This window comes from Ooceraea biroi, chromosome 7 (assembly GCF_003672135.1).
Source record: "Ooceraea biroi isolate clonal line C1 chromosome 7, Obir_v5.4, whole genome shotgun sequence".
NCBI lineage: Eukaryota > Metazoa > Arthropoda > Insecta > Hymenoptera > Formicidae > Ooceraea > Ooceraea biroi.
Genome location: NC_039512.1, coordinates 6,926,795 through 6,946,159, shown reverse-complemented (window position 1 = coordinate 6,946,159; position 19,365 = coordinate 6,926,795). Strand labels below are relative to the sequence as shown.

At 44.6% G+C, this 19,365-nt stretch overlaps 1 protein-coding gene across 4 annotated transcripts in view; it reads left to right on the top strand.

Moving 5' to 3' along the window:
• The first annotated feature begins 526 nt into the window (after positions 1-526).
• Positions 527-19,365, top strand: part of LOC105282100 (homeotic protein distal-less) — a 79,480-nt gene continuing 60,641 nt past the window's right edge. The window contains exons 1-2 of one of the 4 annotated variants that reach the window (XM_020032532.2): positions 527-986; positions 8,687-8,928. In XM_020032532.2, the coding sequence (XP_019888091.1) occupies positions 566-986; positions 8,687-8,928 (663 nt within the window). In that variant the 5' untranslated portion in view covers positions 527-565. The remainder of the gene's footprint in view (positions 987-8,686; positions 8,929-19,365) is intronic. The other 3 variants (XM_011343819.3, XM_011343817.3, XM_011343814.3) reach the window with 3 other exon arrangements.

The window sequence follows — 19,365 nt, the reverse complement described above, 5'->3', positions numbered from 1 at the left end:
ACCCCCGAAAAGGAACGAAATGTCGTGATAGTGCAACTCGACGGAATCCAGTGTGCGAAGATTCAAGTGGTGTTCTCTCTGCTCGCATTATAAATTGCAAACCTGATCGCCAAGCTGAAACTGAAACACCATACCAGTGCCAAGCAGCTTGACCAATTCAATGAGAACCCGCCGCATTTATCTTGATATTTGGTCGACGTAGTCGTACGGGATACGCGCAGTGTGCTCATTGCATTGAAGAGGCCCCAAGATTCGGGACCCGTACGGAGGGCGCGCAGCGGCCGCGGCGGCGACGACGACGTCGTCGGCGAGTTTGGCGGCGGCGGCGAGAATCGCGGGCTGTGGCGGCGGCATCGACGTCGTGTCTAAGGTGGAGCGTCCGGGCAGCACGACGACGCTCAACTTCACGGATCTGGGGAGCCCATTCGGGGCGGGCGACCCCTGTCCGTCGAGTACCCCGACCCCGAATAGCATGTCGGGCGGTGGTGGACCGACCGGCGGTGGCGGCGGTGGCGGTGGTGGCGGCGGCGGCGGTGGTGGCGGCACCGGGGGTGCAGGCTCCGACATGGAGCAGCATCTTCATCACGCGGGCCTGGGCTCGGTGACGCCCGGACCGCCCGGCGGTAACGGTGGCGACAGCACGGCATCCAGCACGCCGGTATCCCAGAGCGGCAAATCCGCCTTCATCGAGCTGCAGCACAACAATCTGTACAATCCCGCGAGTTTGCGTAGCGGATACCCAGGCGGGCACAATGTGCCTGGCGCGCATCAGTTCTCGCATCAGGTCGGCTCCCTGGCGGCGCATCAGAGCTCCGGGCCCGGCAGCGGGAACCAGCAGCATGCGGACGCGGGCTTCCCTAGTCCTAGATCCGCGCTCGCCGGATATCCGTTCGCGCCCATGCACCAGCACAACGCCTACGGATATCACCTGGGATCGTACGCTCCCCAGTGTCCCTCGCCGCCCAAGGACGGTGAGTACCCCAACTGTATGTATTCGCAGCATTTTTTATTCCTATTCTTAGATGTACTTCTAGCTAATTTAGATCGGTGAGTCTCCGTTCCGTGCGCCGTTGGGCACCGTCGATTGCGATCAGTGCTCCACACCCAACGATGCTGGAATTGTGAAAAATAGTGAAGTAGCGAAGTCAGTTCGTGCTCGTCTGTGTGAATTGCTACGGTGCTCGGAGTGAAATTGCGCGAGTGCAGGAGTCGCGGGGGTGAAAAGTGTCGTCATGGAACGGAGATACCACCGAGAACAGCTCAAGGCGACGGTGCTGTTGTGATCAATATCACGCGTTGCGAAATTGGTGATGACTTCTTTGTTCATCCGTCGACCGTGATGGTATTTTATACGTCAAAGTGTACCGATCAATCGAATGTTCCTTTCACGAATTATTTTGTGAACAAATCTGCTGCTGACTTGGCGATTCAATTCCAATCTGGCAATAATGGATCAGAAATCTCAATGTTCTCATATTTCAAACTAAAAACTTGAAATCAAGTATTTCAAGTACTCTAACATTCGCCTTGAGCTTTTATGTTTTAATTTTAGATAAGTAGATTAAGAGTTTTTCCGGAATCATCTCTAGTGATACGTTAATGCTTGAAAGAATCCACGTTAAAGGTGATTCTCGTGTCAGCAACGCAACGTTTGTCAATTGTGATACGTTTACCTTGACATAAAGCAAAAATAAAATAACGACAAGCGTTTCCGGTGGGTTACCTGTATCTTACATCGTAGCCGACGCTATATTATCATGGCTTTATTATATGGCCGTAGAACGACTTGGTGAATGTCTTCATCCGCGTTAATGAATTTCCGTGCGACAAATGTGGAACGCTTATGTCTTTCCTCCAGCATAAACACAATCAGATGTTGTTCCACGCATAAAAAGGAAACTGGTTGTACTTACCGCGATTTGTTCGCTCCATTCTCGTTCGTGGCTCTTTCAGCCCAGTTTTATACTGTCGAGTCACTCGCTCGCATCGCTGCTTTTCATACGACACTTTCTGAAAAGTTTGCGACATTAGGACCCCTCTCTGAAAATTCTTCATAGTTCTTGCCGTCATAATTTGTGTTTATTCTCTACAAGTAACAAAGTTTAAACTTTTCTAAAACTTCAAAAGTAAGGAGTTTTTTTCATTGGTACGTATATAAATATCTCAAGATCTTTCAAGATTTAAAATTCAGTTTTCTTTTAAAAATTTAACATATCTGTAAAGATACAAAATATTATTTTCATTTCTCATACCTTTTAAATGCTATAATAGGTGTATTATTTCTCACTAGTATCGTCGTGTCTTTGCCTATTTCTCTTTTATCGCGAGTTTGTTCTCTACTATGTGTTCTTAGAACGGTCAACTCTCCCTACTGTCTTAGGATTTCATTCGAATGCTTGTCACCTGAATTGTTACTATAAAAAGAAAAATATTCTTTTCTTAGGTAGTAAGTTCTTTATCAAAGTATATTTGCTGCAATACTGCTTCCATAAACCTGTCTTTTGTATCTATAGAAATGTTTTTTTATAATTCTATAAAGGAATATGTAACTATTTGTAAATTAAGATAGAAGGGAGAAATGTTAATGCAATGTTTGCTTCCAAGAATACATTATAGTTGATGTGAAAACAGAATACGAGAATCTGGAGTAGCAGGTAGTAATAGTCGGTCGACGCCCTGGATATGCTACGGCACAATGCCATGAAACGGAGTAAGATATATGACTGGGAATCCGCTCGGGGGGCCCAAAAAAGTCCCGCAAAGCGGCTAACGAACGAGACAAAAAGGTTCGGGACTCTCAAACGGGAGTAGTCTCAGCTTCTCCTACAGGAGCTCTCGTCCGTACAGGTTTCCTTCCGATCACTTTGTTTCTCTCCTCGTGATTTTATTATATCTTTTCCCTAGAATCGCATTAGCACAATGTAATCATGATTTTTGTCTTGCGTGCAAAATCGCGAGTCAGCTAATTGCGATCATTATCGGATTTGCCTCTGGTTCGTCGCGGATCGCAGAATTATACGAGGCGTTGCAAGATATTAAGATAGTTGACTTTAGAACATTTTCGTAAATACATCATCGAAACTCGGAATACGGGAATTATTTCAAGATAGTCATTCGAGATATTGCACTTGAGGAAAAATAATAACAAAATAATGAAAATAATCGAAAAGTATTATCGTACTAAATAATATATATGCAATTAATTTGGAGATTGTATATTCATAATATTCTGCGCTACTTCATGATTGCATTAAAATTTCCGTTTTATTTGCCAATCCGTCACGAATATGTGTCCCTAAGTTTTCATAGTGATCTAAACACGATGGTTATACTATACACATCTGCATCGTGAAATCGCGTGATCGGGATAACTTATTTCATCCAAGGAAGTCTGCATGCCTCGAGGCTTCATGTAGCGACATTCGCTTTCTTGGTCGATTGCATTTTCAAATATAGTCCGGAATACCGGCTGGAAATATTCCGGAGCTGTGGCAACATTCGGCGAATAATTCATCGCGATGGATACACACGCGCGCGAACTGCAGAGCAAAGAGGAATTCTATCGTGGCGCGCCTAAGACAAACCTTCGCGAGGGCACGACCGATCGGATGGCGGTGACAGTTTGCTACCTTCCATCCGCGCCCCATGAATTCGTAACGATCAGTGCGCCTTCACCGCCGCGATGTGCACCAACCTCTCTGGCATTTCTGCGTAATCCACCATGCAAAGACCCTCGCGTCTTGCATTGTAGCATTGCAGACAATTCCCGTGGCGCCTCTCTCGAAAATTACCTGGTGAACAGCGTTTTCAACAGCAAAACCTGCGAAAGGGTTCGCGGCGAGAAAAAACTTTTCCACCGACGGGCGGAATCCGCGAGCGTTGGTACGGTGCAATTTCTGCTCGTGGACGAGCGAGTAAACGATCGACGCCGGACGATCGCTCGTCAGAGGGTTGAATTCTCACGCACGGAGGGTCGCGTCGCGCGGAAACCCGTATGTGTTTCGCCCTTAAATTGCCGGTCATTTTTCTTCACAACTTGCGCGCGGCTCGCTTTTCATAAATCGCGCACGAAAGCGCAATGCGCAACCCTCGATTTTCTCCACGAATTGAGTCGCGGAAATTTCATCAGTTTCGCGGAAATTTTATAACCTTAGCATTACCGCGAAAAGATTTTCTCAAACTTTTGATAAAAGATATTTATGTGCCGCCGTGATGTTTGAAGAGTGCTTGTTAAAACTTATCGCATTTTTAATTATTGTATGAAGTACAACGTACACAGATTAGTGTGCATAATGCGAAGGACATTATAGCGCAATTATGTCAATTTAATTAATTGAATGATAAATGCGGAATTACTGTGATGTGTCTAATTACTAACAAACATGCCACTGGCTGTCTGTGCACTGTCCAACCACAGAATAAAAATGATTTTGTCATTTTATCTAAACATAATATGCGAGATTAACTTGCTATAATTTCAGAATAATTCTAATTACTTGATTCAAGATATAGTAACACAATAATTTGCATTTACATCAATTTATGATACACGTGTTCTTAAAATCATAATTTATTATTTAACTGTATAAAATTTAATTGGAATATATAAATGTTAGCCTGAAATCAAAAATTAGGCGATACTTCAAATGATATTATTTCATCAAAATATCATATAGTCATTAAAACAACAACATTGCACGTTTTTAATCAAATTAGTAGATATTATTTGAAAAGCATTGACGAAGAGGAATTAATACATCACTATTTTAAGATTATTAAAAAAAAGTATCATTTGCATCGCACGTTAGGAAAAACTGAAGCTCATAGCGTAATCCAGGTTTGGGATATGAGAAGCTTAGCAAGCCGCTGATGGTATCACGTGTGTAGCGAATAAAAATTATCACCCTGCCTCTTGCGTGCACACGTGCGACAAGTAACGGCAGACGAACATAGGTACTTCATGAAAGTGATTTATAACAAAACCGTTTGCTTTTCGTAACTCGACGAGGTCAATCCTTTGATTGTTGCATCGTCACGCTTGAGATGGGCTTACATAAAATCCACAATGCTAAACGTATGGAAAGTACAGCAGTATCATTTATCAAACCATCGGTATCATCCGCTGTCGAAAAATTTGCCGCTGACTTGAACACTGACCGAATTTTTCATCACGTACACATCCGTTTTTCACGGTCGTGCTCTCACCATACCGGTTACGGTTGCTCGTCAACGCGCATAAATTTGCGATTATAACACCGGCGCAATTAGGTACGCGTTTCCTCGGAAGTTGATTCGTAGGTGTGGATGTCGCGCTTCGACTGCACTACGTCGCGATTATCGCGGTTACTGACGGTGTTAAATGCTGCAGACTACGCTTCGGTCAACGCTAATGAAGCTGTCCGGGACTTATACGAGCGTCAGTGACAAGCCGCGAGTAAAGAAGGGGTTGTCCGCGCGTAGCAATGAAGGTTCTCTCCAAGGTTCACCGCGTCCAGGATGGGTAGCGCGGCGTGTTTGCGTACCTTCGACCAATCTTAGCATCGCGACAAATGAACCGACCATTAACTGGCTGGTCGCCACGTTCACGTCACGCCCGTTGTCCTTCCTGACTCGTACGAACGAACAAACGAACGAATGTGGCTGAAGCTGGAATCCAATTAGCGGGGCTCGTCTCGTATCAGACGGCGCCCCACAGTATCTCGCATCAGTCACCTGACCTGACGTCCGACCGCCGTCCGACTTAATCCGGAACGGTCGAAAGACAATGCATATCCCGAGTCCGAGTGATGGATTAGGTATTAAATGGTTGTTTTCACAAGGATTAGGTAGGTATACCCACCTGAAGAGTGCGTCGGTCTGGATCCTTTTGAGACTCCGCCAGTCGAAGTTCACGATGGATCGTTCAGATTTGTGCGGAAGTCGTGTTTTCTTCGGGGATATACTTTTAGATATCATGGCTGTCACTTATCTTCAGGATTCAAATTCCTAAACTAACGACAAGTGTTGAGATACATATCGGGCACGATGTAACAATCTATCGCAGAATCTATCGTATACTGTAATTACAGCGAAAATAATATAGTTAAACTTTAATTTATAATAGAAGGTCAGGATATGATACGTAATCTCACTTATCCAATCTGTCTAATAAATATTTTTAAATCGCATTGGACATGCATGTAAAGTACACAGGACAGAAAACAGGACAGCTTCGGGAATTATTGGTTTAGACACACAACTTCAATTTTAAATCTCTCGGATAATTACGAATTTCTCAATAAACAGCCTCGTGGCCAAAGAAAGGACATTTTCGTTTCCAGTTTCACCGGAATACGAAAATAAACTCGGGGGAGCTTTTTCATCATTCGTTGCGCGCAGTGTGGTAGCGATGTGGAAATACGAGATGTCGGCTCAGCGACAATGTTAGACAGGTTGTGTTAAGTCCAGCCTAGGGCAGAGACGGACACCTTGTAATTTCGAGTTCTTTGGATTGAGAGCCGCGCACCTACCGTGTGATTATCAACGTCGCATTAATCGCTCGGTGGGCTTATTATCATACGTTCGGTTGGGTTTGATTACGCGACTCTAAAAGAACCTTCAGCGGTGCGAGGCGGCTGGATACGCGCGTGCACCGCCGCAAAGTAGCACTTTGAAGCAGTTTCTGCCGCGCTTTGCATACGCCTTTCTCTCTCTTTCTTCCCCCCTCTCTCTTTCTCTCTTTCTCAGTGTTAACAACCACAATCTATCCTCTCTCTCCTATTCAACCCCTCGCAGCGTGAGTTCTCGGAGAGCGGCGCCAGAGAAAAGTGCACCCATAAAATAGTACCTTGGTCTTTTCACGCGCGCGCGAGCGCGCAGGGTTACACTCCGCCCCGTTCGACAACGCGTCGCCCTAACTGGCTATAATTAACAACTGTGCTCGTAATCGCCGCTAACACCTCTACAAAATTTATTGCACACAAAGTTACATGTCGATGATATACCGCGACAATATTAACTGTTGCACCATAATAGAAGGATGTTGACGCAAAAGTTAGTCAATTGCGAAGTTGATTTTTATGTTCCTTAATAATTTATTAAGTACATTATCTCGATCTCTTTACATGTTATCCTTCTCGACAATTTTCAAAACTAGCGCCAGTTCTATTAATTCTTCCAACGAAATAACGATTTCTCGTAAAGTAAAGTAGGAATAACATTGACGTGCGCGAATAATATATAACATTTTAAGTATCTGTAATCGCAAAATAAACGTACTACATTTATGAGGCAATTAGTAGAGATGTATCGATTTTATTTCCAACCAATAAAAACGAAGAGTAGCCACACGATTGAGATATTGGCAACATAATTTATTCCTCATATCGTAAAACCGCCTCTCGCAACTAAAGAGCCGAGAGTGCCTGCATCGACGTTAAAGATCGCGCGCGTTCGGAATTGCACAAGATATCGCGCTCGAAATTGCACAAGGAAGGTAAACACGAGTGCAAACACGCGATTGCATCGCCGGGGCAGGACCTAGACTCGCGGCTAGTTTATGGGGGAGATCATTATTGTCTCTTTCACGCGTGATCAAAGTCCTGCTGTTGGTTCTCCATTGATCCGCGTCTCGATCCTCCTTCGCTCGAGGCGTCGAGCTGACGCGCTCATGTATAAATCACGAAGAATCACAAGCGCACGAGCCCTGCCTGGCAGTTCACCGTAAATTACACTAATTAATAGTCGTGCTAATTTTCGCGCGGAGGGGAGACGTGCCCCATGCCCGAAGCCGAAGTCGTCGTTAATTTGAAGCCTCGGCGTCGATACCTCTGTTTGCTCGCCGTCGATCGCGATGCCGATGCATGGTGTCTCATCTCCGCTCGCGCTGAAAATCAGTCGGTATAACGTACCCATATCGTGGCACAAAAAAGTGTCCACGGCTCTCCGCTCTCCCGGGAAGGACACGCGCGCACCTCCCCGATGAAAACACGCAACATCGTAATCGCGATATAAAAATAATGAAACAGATTCTGCGCGAGATAGGTGACGCGGGCGCTGGCACGATGCACGCCTCTATCGAGCTCTATGCTACTTCATTGCATCGCTTTAGGATTGATATATGGCTACGTAATTAATTACCGCGCCGTTAACGCACCGTAGGGCTTTCTCTCTCGCCGTAACGAGGGTTCGCATTTTCTACATTGCGCTAATTATCACAAACTTTGTATGCGAATTGAATAATGCATTTATTTTATCTGATAATTGCGCGCAGCTTATCGAATAATATATTCCGGCGTGTTTATGCTATTGTTTCCCTTTCTTCAATTTCCAAAAAGCAACGCGTCATTTCCGTTAATTCCGATTCCACGTGACTCAAGTATTTCGATAAACGCCGTTTTACGGCCTCTCTCTCCCGATTAGAACAAATTATAAGTATTTTCATACTGTAACATGAAAAATAGATTGCCAACAGCTTTATTATTATTAATAATCAATTTAAGTTTTCCTTTGGAAAAAAATGTAATTTATCTTTTTTATCATTCATTGTTTTATTGTACTTTTACATTACACGATATCTATTTAAAGTTTTCAATCTTAATTGTGAATTTCTTGTCATCGTCATTAAATCACGCGAGCTAGGTTTTAGTTCAATTTTATTTTTAGTTTGTACGCGAGCGGTGACGAGGATTCTGAAAGTTGATGTTAGGGTGGTGCATGTTCGCAGACCTCTCGCCATTGGGTGATAAAGGCGGAAGCCTCGTCGACGAGCTTGGCGGCGGCGGCGGCGGTTCCCTCAGGAACGGTAAGGGCAAGAAGATGAGGAAACCGAGGACGATTTACAGCAGCCTGCAATTGCAGCAGCTCAATAGGCGGTTCCAGAGAACGCAGTACCTCGCGCTACCGGAAAGAGCGGAGCTCGCGGCCAGCCTCGGACTCACGCAAACACAGGTCAGTTCTATCGGCATTAAGACCGGCAGACTAGAACGTAAGCTTCCCACGGCATAATCGTATAACGATAAGTAGCTTTTATCTCGCGCTTCTCGCGATGGGATGGCGTGAACAAATTATGATAAACGCGGATATGCAAAGCGTGATATTTGCGAGACTAACGTTGCGGGATGTTTCAGCCATCGCGCGCTTTCTCCCGAAGAATAAGAATACATCATTAGATAGTAGCAGCATCCGTACATTAACAAACATAATAAAAGAACAAGAATGCGAAAAGAAATTATGTTTTATTGAAGTAACAAAAATATTTAACAGAAAGAAAAAGGAAAAATAGAATACAAACTTATTTTTAGAATAACAAAACGAAAATTATTTTTATTATGTATATATTTCTCGTTTTCTCATGTTTCTATTGCTCGTATACATAAAAAGTAAAAATATATTTTAATTATACATAAGTTATATAATTACGCTATAATTAGTAGAAGTAGCTTCTTTAAAAACTATTTATAAAATCACTCATTTACTTTTTATATATACAATACATTGAATCTAAAAAATAAAAAGAACCTTGAGCTCTAATATTTCTCTTTATATTCTTCGCACGCATTTCGTTTGGAATTTAGTTTCTACAATTCTGCGTTTTTTATAATTCGCACAGTACGCGTTGACCAAATGATAAAATCCACAGAACGTATATTTCTGCAGGCAAACGGGTTTCTCACTCCTGATATGAGTTATCAGGAAATAGTGTCGGGAAGGTCTTTCGAAATCGTGTAAAGTGGATTCAATTGGTGAACGGAAGCGGATCGTATAGAGGCCGGTTATTGCTAATGACGAGGAGATCTCGCGTCGCGATCGGGATTCTGAACATTATCGAAATGGCATCGCGATGCTCCTGTTCGCGATCGGCGCGATGGATGGCTCCAGTTGCATGGTCCAGGGTAACAGGAACCTCGATAAACGGCATCTGTCAGCATTATCGGCACAAATGACTTTACTAAATCACCGATTCGCCACGCCCTGGACATGGGGATAGGGTTGCCGCCAGTGTCCAGTGTACCAAGGGAGGGAAAGAGAGCGAAAGAGACAAGTTTGCGGACTAACGAGGTGGCCATAAATTTTCTTCCGGCGATCGGGCGAGTTTTGCGCGAGCTTTCCACGCGGGCGAGGCTTCATGCACTCGTCGGCGAAAGACTTTTCGCCAATTATCCGTCGCACGGTTTCCAATTAACGATTTATTAGCAAGATCGAGCTACATAGTCAGAGAAGTTAATTGGGCCTGACCTTCTCGTCCGCTATAGATTTCTCGCTGCACGGTCATTTATTGGCGAGTCAAAATCCGAAGCTAATTGGAGCGGTTTCTCGAGATACCATCCGGATATGTTCGGGTCGACTTGCATATCACATTAGTGCTTTATTGGTAAATGCCAAACATTGTGTCCCTTCGCCGATCTTATCAAGTTGCGGTCTGATGAAATTACAAGTTCCTTCCCAGAAAATTACGCGTTTCATGGACCTATGCGGGACGAGATGGAGCAATTTCCGCGGTTGCTCTTTGTACGTTTCTCACCCCTCGAAGAAGTGTGCACAATCGTTGTCGCTGGTGCGTATGGCGCAGCGCGTAACTGCGTATCGCGTAATCACGGGATAACTGGCCGTCGTAGCTGGTTGATGTCGTTGCAGGGGGTCCCGGACCGGATAATTTCATTAGTCGGAGCACCGCGGGAGTTGTTCTCCCCCCATGAGCGAGTGAATCGAGCGCGACGCAACTTGATGAGCAGCTGGCGTCAGGTTGTTTACTAAACACCATCATTCGAGATCAGCGGTAGCCGATCGGTAGCGAGAAATTAAGATCTTAAATCATCCGAACCTTGTCTAAATATCTTAATCTTAATTGTAATATAATAATCTTGTTTTATAATATTATCGAAAAGCCTTCTACATCATTTAACATAAAAATACAGCAAAATATTTTATTTAATTTTTAAGACGGAATAGTCAAATTTTAGGTCTCTTCTGTAAGGATCGTAAAGTCACACGTGTCAATGTAGCAATTAAATTTTACATTGAGCCATAAGCTTCCCCCACGCTCCCTTCGCGCGGAAAGGGAGGCTAACTTATACCTTCGGCGGATACCCGGCATCTCCGAGCCACGTAACGAAGAATGCACACCGCGTACGATCGGTGCAGCTCTTCAGCAGGCACCGTGCATAATCCGTAATCGCCCAATCAAGGCGTTCGACCAAGCGCCTCTGCACTCTTGGCCCTGCTACCGTCGCGCGCTGGCTTTCTTGTCATCGCCACCAACATGGCGCCTCAGCCTTCAGACTCTTCCATCTTCTCCTCTTTCCTCGTCCCCTCCCTTGCCCCGTGCCGTGACACAGCCACGTCGTCCTCCCGGCAATCTCCCCTCGCATTTCCCCACCGGCTCTCCCTATTCTCCTTCTCCTCCTTTTCCTCCTGCTCTTACTCTTTTCCTTTGGCCTCAGATAAGCGAGGGAGAAAGAGAGAGAAGAAGACATTGGTGGAAGGGAGCACGGGGGACGGGGGAGAAGCGGTGAGGATCGAGGTGAGGCCACGCATCTCTTTTTCTCCGGGGCTTCAATTTGAGGACGTGGTAGCGTTCGTGCCGCCGGTGTACACAAGATACGTGAAGGGGATACGAGGGAATCAGAGGGGAACCCATGGGACGGAAGAGGGGCAGGGAGGACGGGAAGGTAGGGCGGGAGGGAGAGAACAGGGAGTACTTGCACACGCAAAGTACACGCTCTCGCTCGCTCGCTCACGCGGATGTTGTATATACGTAGGGACGTGGGCACCAACACGCCCGTCTGCGTTCCTGCCACGTACCTTGGGCGTGGTGCTTCCTTTTTCTTCCTCCATGCCGCGACTAACGTGCTCGATCTCTCCTCATTGGCCCCGGGAATGCGAACACGTCGAAGCGAGATTCGAAAGTCGCGGGAGGGAAGCGCGAGTACACGACATGAATTCGAAATCCGGTCGCGCACCCGTCCGCCGTCCCCACGGGGTGCGGGGGTGAGCATCCTCGTAGCTTTCGCGACTCCGGGAGCAGCCGGGTCGATCCGGGGAAACTCGTGGACCAGACGCGACGTGCACGATTTCGAAATACAAGCCCCGTATATTCACATCTCTTACACTTGTTTCTGCAAATGAGCATTTAATGTCAAATCTGATTTGTTTCTCATGTGAAACGGAAACGAATTAAATTCACGTAAATCATTCTGGATATACATCGCTAATGATGCGATTTTCACAAATTCTGAAGTTAATCCACTTTTGCTCTGAAGCTTTTATATCAGCGAAACTTACTCAAATATGGCACAGGAATAAATGGAATACGGACGAATCTGTAATGACGGATGCCTTCTCGCATCGAAATCGCTTCTTTCACGGAATTTCCGAATGAAAAATTGCGCATCGAAAAGCTGGCGCGAATCGCGTTCAAGGTCCTCGGGGATGTAACTACCGTCACGTAGCTGGATAGCACGCGATACAGCTTCGCGGAAAAGCACCGCACACAACATCATCGAAAATGCTGCTCATGCAGTAGATGAACGCGCGAGTAACTATTATTCATGCATGAATGCGCCCGCGAACACGAGTAGTGCACGCCGTCCGCTACCGTCCATCGTTGTTTCGGTGTTGAAATATTCGCGTAAGAACCGTAGAAAAGAAAAAAAAATGCATAGCAAAAAGGGGCAATGTATCAAAGCAATGTTGCAAACCGGATCTTCAAAGAGTCTGTATTAAATCCATTATTAGTCCAGTTTACAAATTAGTTTCATCTATTCCGAATCAATTTGAATTTGTAATTACATTGTTAATCTTGTATTATTAATACCTCACAATTAAGCAATCAATATTATTTAGCCTCGACGGACATTTGTATCTTTATAATTCTCAACTATGAAACTACATTTTCGCGACACGTATCAATATCTCAAATCATGATAATTTCTACTTGTCTATATCTCTAGAGGATTTTTTAATTGCGCCTTCTAACGGATAAACTTCTAATGCTTGAATAATTGCAGACATTCAGAATACTATTTATCTTTTACAAAACACAAGTAGCTTCTACATAATTCATTCTAAGATCGAACTGTGTCACTATTATTGTACTACAGAATCACTTCATGACGATCAATTACCCCAAAAAATTATGTAATACATTATCAGACATGCAGAGAGTAGTGCAATATGAATACGCGGGACTGGACTCGAAGAACCTCTATACGCCGATCGGAGAGCGAAAGAGAGAGAAGCGGATTAGCCCAGATCACGTTCTTAAGAGCTTGTCCACTCTCCGGATTAAATCTCCATCTCTTTCTTCCTGCAAGTAAAATCATTACGCGGTTTTTCTACCCTTTTCCGGCTACTGTCGTAACGACGACTTGCGAAACGCTCTGTCGTTCTCGTCTTCGTAGTGAACATCGATCTACTGATAACCGGATGTGTGTCTCCGTTATATATATATATATATATATATATATATATATGTTTATATGTATGTATATCTCTCCACCTTTCCCTCGTCCACCTTTCTCGCGCATTTATCAGCGTCCATTTATCTGCCTATCACTGCAGTCGCTGTATGTACACGTAGGTACACACTCGCGCCGACGGCCCGTAAACCTTTCGTTCCGTTATCAGACCAGATGTGTTAGATAGCGGACATAGTTTCTCGTCGGGGAACAATGAATCGGATAATTAATCACGGGTGTATGGTGTATCGAATCACGGGGTCACTCCGCTGGCCCTGCAATAAATCGTTGAATTTATGAAAGTGTTATTTATTGAATAAATGTGGCACATACAAGACGCTTGAGCAATTTATTTTGTATAGGAGAGGCTGTGATGTCAGTCCATTTCACTTAAGTTTATTTTGTTCTTATCCCAATTTTGTTTTATACTGTGAATATGGACAAATCAACATTAACTTCTTCAATTCAATCCGATGTGTTATGGATGGTTTGTACTCTTTAAATAAACTTGGTACTAATATCACATAGTTACATTAATAATATTGATATCACATATTTTTCTTTAATTACAATTATAAAGAAATAAAAGAGAATATAGAGATTAATGTCTTATAATCAAAATCGTAAAGTAATGAATGAGTTTTAAATAAATAATATATAAGAAAACAAAAATGCGTGAAATGTGTAAGTCTCGACGGACAGGAAAAATGTGATAACACGTATAGTGAGAATTTATACGTATTATCAATAATCAGCAATAGTAGCTCTTCCGTACTGTATTAGACCAGATGTGAGAGATAGTAAAATTAATTTCTGGTCGGGGAACGATGAACAACATAATTGATGATCCGTCTGCTCGACTATATATTGTACATCGCTGGACGAAAAGCTACTTTTGGTGCTGAAATACTTAGCGATGAAATATTAAGCAATAGAAATTCAAAAGAGGTCTTTAGGATGCATGTACGGCAATTCCGCAGAGGCTAACGGCACGTGTATGAGTTAATTGACTTCCTAATTAATTAACCGTTTTAATAAATTAAGTGCCGACAGCTCGCGAAATAAGTGCGAAATCATTCGACTCACATGGGGATTCAGGCTTGCCAGCAAGAATCGATAAGAGGGAAGAGCAACTTCGTTATTTAATGGTTTTCTGAAACTTGCAAAAATGCGGCGAAATATAAAGTACTTCGCATCATCGTGGAAACTTTTTAATCGAGATTTACGAAGTTCAGCGAAAGGTTTGTCTGCGTGTTTGACGCGACTTCAAGTCCGCCATGAAAATCCGCCGCTTTCGTTGAAGTTAATTAAAATACTTTCCTATTTGCGCCTCACATCTGTAAAGTTATGCAGTATTGCAATTGCAAGGGATAAGAATTAAATTAAAAATTAAAAAAACAAAATGATTTTTTTTAATGCTAACAAGTCAATATTATACAAAAAATATAAGACTGCCGATATTTCTCGACCTCGAAGAACCGTCATTTTACTCGGTTTATCCTCTGAATGTATAGCGGAGTAAAACGATGCTAAAAGAAAAGAAGAAATACATACATCAAACTCATAAACAGAATATATACATAAATGCAGTTGAACAAATTGAATATTTATGTGTAGAAAATATCCATTAGTTTGATACTTTTTCCCAAAGTCATTTGCATTAGACGGTACAAAAGATTGTGTTCATGCAAATACTTGTTTTATTGAATATGTATTTATTACTGTGCATTTTTATGTATATATTTTATTCAGCAGGATATTTACTTTGGTTCAAATGATAAATTAACTTTTTTCTTCTTTTATCTTTCTCTTTCATCCTCTCGATCTCCTCACACTTTGGTCGACCGGCATTGATCCCGCTTATCGCGATATTATCTGATCTGGCGGCTCGTGCGTGTCAAGATAGGGATGTGTCCATCGCGCGCGATCAGCTTCAGCCGTGCGTCGCGCACGCACACGCTTACGCTCGCACGCGGATCCGTGACAGTCCACCCCCGCCATTATTGATGTACAATAAAACTAATAGAAGTTCGACTGACATGTCGCTATCGGCTTGTATCTGTCGATCGTCATCCACTGGCTATAAATGGGAAAGTTTCGCGGCGCACGCGATCTCCGTGCGATACAACTTATTATTCCGACGACTCGCGTGTATGCGCGTCCGCGTGTACGCGTATGTCACAATTTTAACGGATTTCTTTGCGTTCCCCCGCTGAGCGAAATTTTGTATTCTGCTATAAGTCTGTATATTCTAGAGTCAGAGTCACGTTATAAGCATAGTATTTTATGAACTATCAGATTTTGTATCAAAAACAAATGCATTAAAATAACAAGTACGTTCGAACAGCATAAAAGGCAGTTTCTGAAACCGTAATGTCATAAAAAAATATTGTACAATAGCTATCTGAAGAAAACTCTTTATTAGCAAAACGCGTGTAATTTTCAAAAGCATTTACTAATAAGAATCAAAGGTCTTTAAATTGAAGGATGGAAAATAACAATTTATTAATACTTAAGTTATATGTAAATCTTTTAAAAGAAGAGTTTGTGTGATGCAGAAACTTTAAACCTTGTGGCGGAGTTTTATTATTCGTTTTCTATCCAGGAAAATGCGGAATTCCACCCTATATCGCAATAAGCAAAATATCTTTACGGATACTTTGATTGATCTGATTTCTCGGAATTGCGCGCAATAATTTCTTGCACTAGAGTACTGAGAAACTTCCCTTTCAAAGTAGAGTTTTGCCTCAGGACAATGACTTATCTGCTCGGCTACCGTGTGGCAATTTTTTTCGCGCGCTGATTGCTCGTACGCACGTTGAGTGTAGGGAGAACATATCTCCATTCCTTAGATTAATATCGGGAATCCGGTACTGCCAGTTTTTCTAATTTTGTACGAAATCCCCCGACGTTTCGCGCGTGTCGCTCATGTCTGACGCAAGCGTAACGCCCGCGATATCAGGCTGATTTCTTGCACGATAATAATTAATAGCGTCAAACGCGGCGTGAACGGCAAGAATCCGCCAAAGCCGTAACGAATCGCTGTTACATAGACGACAACACGTGTGCGTCGCAAAGAAATTATTCTTGGATTACGTCCAGCAATTTCTATTAAGCGAGAGACTGCAAACTTGCGTCTTCGCGCGCTCGACAAGTTTTTGTAACTTTTATAATTTTCTGTCACTTTCGTCTTTCTGCGGTAAACGACTGCAAGCGCAACCGAGCTTATTGAATATCTTTCTATTATAATGCAGCGGAAACAATAGCGAATAGAGTCACGACTTTGGTCTATCCAACAGAAGGTTGTCAACCTGTCAACGCACACTTATCATGTTTACGATGCTGAGGTTCCTTCTACCTGCGCGCTTTAACTTGTTGCTAACAATTACGAGGGATATGTGACGAGTTGATATTTAAGAATTACGAAAATTGCAAGACTGCAATTTGCACGAGACTAGTGACTTAAGCATGATTGAAAAAAAAATAGTATCTTCGTACAGAATCATTTGCTTCAATCATGATTTTTTTGTATTTAAAGTCTGCATACCGGATTGACAAAACATAAATATTACATTATGAATACTATTTTAACTGATAAAAACTCTTCATATGACAGCGGGATATTATCCGCCACGGAGAAAGGAAAAGAAACCGAGCGGAGTACCGGAAACTCGTCCCTTTTTCTTCGTCCGCGACGTAGAGCGGCGTCTCATCTCAGCTCTGCCTCCTCGTGACGTTTCTCTGCCGTGCAAACGGAGGCTAATAATTATTTTCACGCACTGGCTCATGTATGTATCCACGTTCGTGGGACGATGGCGTGCATCGCGATACCTCCCACGGCGCTTCAAATGCCAATAATTACACAGTTCTACGTTTGCAGAAACAACGCGGCGACTCGCGATTCCGTTACACGTAGACTCGGACGCCGGGCGAAACAACTGCGTGGAAAAAACGAATGGAGTCAAAGGGTTTCTCACAGATCGTGATTTCTTCGACACGATTCGCGCGTCACCGAGGGATTCGTGCTCTTTCTTGCTACCAGTTGCCTGCCCGCGTTAGCTTTCTTCCACGAAGCTGTGTGTAGGGATGCACGTAACGGATCGTTATGTCTCTTAATGACACCTGTTCCGTTGAGATTATGGCACGCATTTAAGCGCGATAGTCACGGCGTTACGCGTGAAACGCAGTCGCTGGTGAAAATGCAAAGCGTAAGTTCGTGAAAGAAGGAGAAAAAGTCATTGACGTTGCATGAGCATACGATAAAATAAATATTTCAGGAGAAATATACACACATATAGGGAAAAAAGCCAAAGAGTAAAGAAAAGAGATATAAACATTTTTAATATTTCTACGATCTTAAATCAAATCAAGCGTATCAGGGATATCGACACAGGAATATTTTTTACCGCGATTATTTTTAATACCGCCAGATATCTGAAATGTTCGCGAAACAGCCGAAACGAAGAGGAATCGTCCTTGAGGAGAATCGCGTGCGTCGGCGAGTTCTTCGAGAAGAGAACCACGGCCCAACGTAGAAGAATTCGCGCAAAACAGGCTCGAGGGGTTTCGAGCGGCGGCCTTCCTGCCTCCCTCGTGCAAGGAATCCCTTCGCGGCGTGGAGAACCCTCTGCCCCGCCGTACTCCGCCCCCGCTCCCTCTTTACCCCGCACTTCTCCCTTAGAGAGATCTTTCAGGAAGATCACCGGCGGCGCACGCTGCGCTTCGTTCGGCGCTGGCTCGCACCTGACTTCGCCAACGCTGACGCCGCGGCGGCCCGTATCGCGGATGATGCCGGCAACGTCGTTGAATACTGTGCGGCGACGGACCTGCCGGACAGGAGAGAAGAAGAAAGACAGACAGAAAAAGAGAGAGTGGGTGGTGAAGAAGAAATAAGGGAGGGGGCGGTATCCTCCGCGGGGCGGTAGGAATGGGTCAGCCGCGTCAAGAGTCAGCTCTCGTGAAGTACATGCACACGCGTGCACGTACATTCGCTCGTCCGCTCGCGCGCGCGTATACACACACGTGCACACGTGTACACATGCACGCATTATTTCAATGTTGGCAGTAATGCCTGTTATTAAGCGATGATAATGATTGGTATTATCGCGGGTTGGGAGCAGGACTGGTAGCAGCGGATATAAATCATCGTTACTTCCTCCTCGCTGGCAGCGCCCGGGCTCTGCCGCGCTCGCCTCTCCATGCCAAGAAGCTGTAAATAACCCGCGCGAATCGCGCTGACGTTCGCACCCGCCAACGGCCGATTCCCCGATGACCCTTTCGCATTTCGACGATTCGACGTTGGTTTGGCAACGGTTTTCCAGAACAAGCCAGTGCGCGCCAACAACGAGCGACCACAGCTTCCGCTCCGAAACACGCACGCTGCTACCATTCGTCCACGTTGCTGCATGACGCAGCGTCGCGCGCGCGTAACGCGAGCTTGCGCTCGGCTGCGTCTGCAGAACGTCCGGAATAGTCCTCCGATTCTTTCTCCTACGTCCGGTTGCCCTGGTTTCTTCCTCGCGACTGTAAATCACGGATCTTCGCCAACCGTAAAAACCACCCCGAGAGTTCCCACAGAGGCCGAATGGTTCCACCGGAACTGTTCCTCGCCCGGCGCCCCGCGCCTCGCGTCTCCCGCGAAGCGTCACGCGATCTATCGGTACTTCCCCGCGATCGTCCCCGCGGATGGTTCCGCGCGTTTGTCGGTGCTCGACGGCGACTCAATAACGATTCCCACGAATCTTCACGCTGGCGGACCTGCCGATCGAAGAGTGCGCCGCGCGTTTCGGTTTCCCTCCGAGTCTTTTCTTCCTTTTCCTCCGCCAGTTCTTTCCTTCCCTTTCGCCCGTAAATCATCGTTCGGCGCCGACGATCGAATTCACGATACCCGCGTATCCCTCGATTCCTAGAACGACGAGGAGGTGCGCGA